The sequence below is a fragment of the Chrysochloris asiatica genome, unplaced genomic scaffold, assembly GCF_000296735.1.
Source record: "Chrysochloris asiatica unplaced genomic scaffold, ChrAsi1.0 scaffold01546, whole genome shotgun sequence".
In the NCBI taxonomy this organism is placed as follows: Eukaryota; Metazoa; Chordata; class Mammalia; order Afrosoricida; family Chrysochloridae; genus Chrysochloris; species Chrysochloris asiatica.
Genome location: NW_006410064.1, coordinates 1 through 3,766, shown reverse-complemented (window position 1 = coordinate 3,766; position 3,766 = coordinate 1). Strand labels below are relative to the sequence as shown.

The 3,766-nt window shown below is 48.6% G+C and overlaps 1 protein-coding gene across 1 annotated transcript; it reads right to left on the bottom strand.

Annotated features, from left to right (window-relative positions):
* Positions 1-468: 468 nt before the first annotated feature.
* Positions 469-3,561, bottom strand: LOC102821556 (keratin, type II cuticular Hb6-like; the record flags this gene model as incomplete). Its single annotated transcript, XM_006878048.1, has 6 exons — positions 469-689; positions 961-1,086; positions 1,354-1,518; positions 1,744-1,839; positions 2,608-2,668; positions 3,353-3,561. Coding segments are annotated over 6 exons (878 nt in total), but the record flags the coding sequence as incomplete, so codon positions are not given.
* Between the last annotated feature and the right edge of the window lie 205 nt (positions 3,562-3,766).

The following is a 3,766-nucleotide window of genomic DNA, read 5'->3' as shown; positions in this document are numbered from 1 at the left end:
TCCTTCCATAATGGAATAAAGATTAGTTTCCCTCTTCCCGCTTCCCAGTTTGCTCAATAAGAGGAAGTGTAGTGCTTCCAGATTATTCTAAATCAAAGTGATCTTATAGGACAGAGTAGAACTGTCTCCTAGACATTCCCAGAATCCTACTGTGGTGTTGTGACTTAATGCACTGGACAGCAAAGTCCGTTTGAAGTTCAAGGTCGGCTCCTTGGAAATTCTATACAGGGTCGCTATGGGTAGGAACAGTCTTGATGGCGCTTAACAACAACAGTAACAAATGAACATTCTTAGGTTGTAATTTTTAAGGCAGCAGAATACCAGGTTATTATTCCCAGCAGAGCTGTTGGTTCGTTCCAAATGCCGACCTTTCAGTTAGCAGCAGAGTGTTTAACCATTTTCCACCAAGTCTCCTTTGTGCAAGGGGGAGGAATGGGTAATTCTGGATCAGAAAAAGTTGGGCCCCACCTGTGCTCCTCGCCCTCCAGCAGGCGCCGGTAGGTGGCGATCTCAATGTCCAGGCCCAGCTTGGAGTTCATCACCTCCTGGTACTCCTTGAGTAAGCGGGCCATGTCCTGCTTGGCCTTCTGCAGGGCCTCCTCCAGCCCAGCCAGCTTGGAACTGGCATCGCTGAGGGCTGCCTCGCCCTGCTGCTGAGACTGGGTCATGGCAGCCTCTAGCTTGGAATTCTGGGGAAGAAGAGAATGAGATGAGTTATGGTTCCTGGGTCTCTCTGTCCATTTCCTGGTTTTGCTCAATTTCTACCGCCCAGATGTGAGCAAACCTCCCAGAATATGCCTCTCTCTACTTACTCTCTTGGGTTTTTCTGAGTGGCCACAACCAGAGATGCTAGTCATTTAAATGGGCTGGGGAATTAGTGGAGAGATTGTGAAGTCTCTGACATTTTGGCCCAGGGAAGGCCTTCATCATCTCTGGTCTTGGACACAGGCTGACCCATACCTGGCCCTTGGCATTCTCCACCTCAGCTGTCAGCCTCTGGACCTTTCGGTTTAGCCCGTTGATCTCCTCCTTGGTGCGTCGAAGAGTCTCTCCGTGCCGGCTCACTGTGGCCTTCATCTCCTCGCACTGAGTGTGTGTGTGGGGGAAACAGGGAAGCCCATCAAGATAGCAGGAATGATGGTGCAGGTTGTCCAGTGCTCAGCCTGCACAGCCTCACATGGCAGTTCTGACTGTGCCTCCCCAAGGAGAGCTGTCTGTCCTCCCTAATCCATTCCTAGGGAAGGACCCCCGCACTGTCTAGTGCACCAGAATCCACAGGCAAAAGAAGACTTTTCTACTCTATGCATCTTTGTCACTGACCTGTCTAGGAGACAAGTTCCACCAATTACTCACCTTGCTGCGGTACCAGGACTCAGCCTCAGTCCTGCTTCGACTAGCGATGTCATCATACTGAGCCTTGATCTCAGCGATGATGCAGTCCATGTTCAGGTCTCGACTGTTGTCCATTTGGACCACGACGGAGGTGTCTGAAATGTGGGAGTTGAGAACCCGGATCTCCTGCAGGGTTGGGGTGGACAAAGGGACAAAGAAGAAACATTAGAACATAACCCCACCCACCACAGACTGACCCAAATTTACAACACCCCTGGGCTTCAGTATCTTCCCTGCAGTGAGCATCATGGACTGCACCTCCCAGCCAATGCTCTGTCTGACACCTCAACACTGGGTTTGAGTCCTTCTCTTCTAGACTGGCTTCCAGGGTTTCTGTTTTTGGCCCCTCACCTCCTCATACAGATGTCTCAAGAAGTCAATCTCCTGGGTCAGAGACTCCACATTGGCTTCCAGATCTGACTTGTGAAGATAGGCGCAGTCCACCTCCTGCATACGAATGAGACATGATAGGCTGTCGGGGTCTGTTGCAGCTTCAAAAGGTCATTTTTTCCATTCCCCCTGTCTCTAGGTAAGATTTACCTTGACAATTCTATACAGCCATGAGTCCCACTGTCCTGAGCAACCCTGGCCCCTTTGCACCCATTTATTTCATCTTAACATCCAAGACAGCACCTACTGGTAAATGTGTCCTTCACTTTGCTATGACCAAATCCCTTTTAATGGATCTGAAAGTCAGAGAAGAAATGAAATCTATTTCCCCTAAATTCTCCCTGCCCAAATTCTTTCTTTCTTCTTCAGTGTCACCAGGATATTCTATTATATGTTGACCGACTGCACAGGAGTCTCGTGCCAAGAAACAGGCTCCATGTTTATCTGAATTTGCTTATCCTTTGCTTTCCAGGGTCTCTGGGGCACTCTGACATCTATTTTTTGGTTCAAAGCCCAAGTCAATCCTTTCTTAACCCATTATAAGCCTGACATTGGACATTAGCCCTTGTAATAGCCTCTCTTCCACCTATGTTGCCCCTCACTCCTGTGGAGCCTTCTCCTCACAACACAGAAGGCATGTTCTCAGACTCCCCTTCCTCTCACTACTTCTTGGCTTTGTTATTAGCTCTAGAGGTCTATGTTCTGGGCCCTGAGCCAGTGTCTCCATCAGTCTGGGTGACTCTGAGGGCAATCTCCTTGGGTTCTTTCCATATTCATAGAGCCCCTCCTGGCCTCCTGACACATAATCTACAGATGAACACCCACCTTCTTCAGAGCCACAAATTGATTCTCTGCTGAAGCCCTCAGAGCCACTTCCTCCTCGTACCTGACATGGGAGGAGGGAAGAAGAAGGCATTAGGTTTCTCTCATGTCTCTAGAGAAGGCTTTCTCAAGAGAAATGGGTGGAATCTGAGTGAGATCCCTTCTCCTGAGCAGATTGGTACTGCTTTAAAAGGACTTCCCACCTTGGTCCTTCTTCTTTGGAAAGGGCACAAAGTTCATGCTTCCCAGGCCCAGGGAAATCCTCCACACACTTGTGGCTTGAAATTCATGCAGGGTATCAGCAGCCTATTAAATTGGATGTTTCCGGAAGACCTCATACAGATTACCTGCTCCATAAACACTTGTGCAATATTGCACGAGCTTTGTCAAATCTCTCTAAGGAACAAATCTCTTGCAAAGATTCGGGTAATGCTCACTGATCAAGTCATCCTAATTCTGACTTCAACTTCTAAATTTCCAAAACAGAAACCCACGAGGGGTGAGGTCAAAGGATTGAAGAGTTTTGAGGAAGTCTGGGTAATCCAAGTGATGTCCGTTCAAACACAAACTCTGTAAATGTCTACCTTCGGAAGAGTAGCCCAGGGAAATTAACAAAACTCTGAGGTTTCAAATCTCACACTCTATATAGCTACTGGTCTTCAGCTAATGGACCAAAGGTATTTGCAAGGCTGGTGTATCTGGCCCCGAGGCTCAATGCCAACACAGAACTGCTGTCTGCTGCACTCACTTCTTCTTGTAGCCCTCCAGCACCTCATGCACATGGTTGAGTTCTGAGGCCAGTCTCCCGCTGTCAGCCTCCACACTGTCAGCCTCTTGCCTCAGCGTCTCGATGTAGCCCTCAAACAGGGGCCCCAGGTTGCTCTCTCCGCCCTTGCGGTTCTGGTAGAACTGCAACTTGGTCTCCAGCAGTTTGTTCTGCTGCTCCAGGAAGCGCACCTGCCATGAGGTGGGAGAGAGAGTCAGTTGACCTGAACAGTTCTCAGAGATGGGGCTTTGCTGAAGTGCTAGCCCATGGATGGTTCACTGGTAGAGATGGAAAGTGGGTAGAAATTACATAATTAGAAACTGAACATACTCATGTTTCTCCAAAGGGAATCCAACCAATTATTGAGCAATATCTGATTTTGGATTCAGAGAGTTG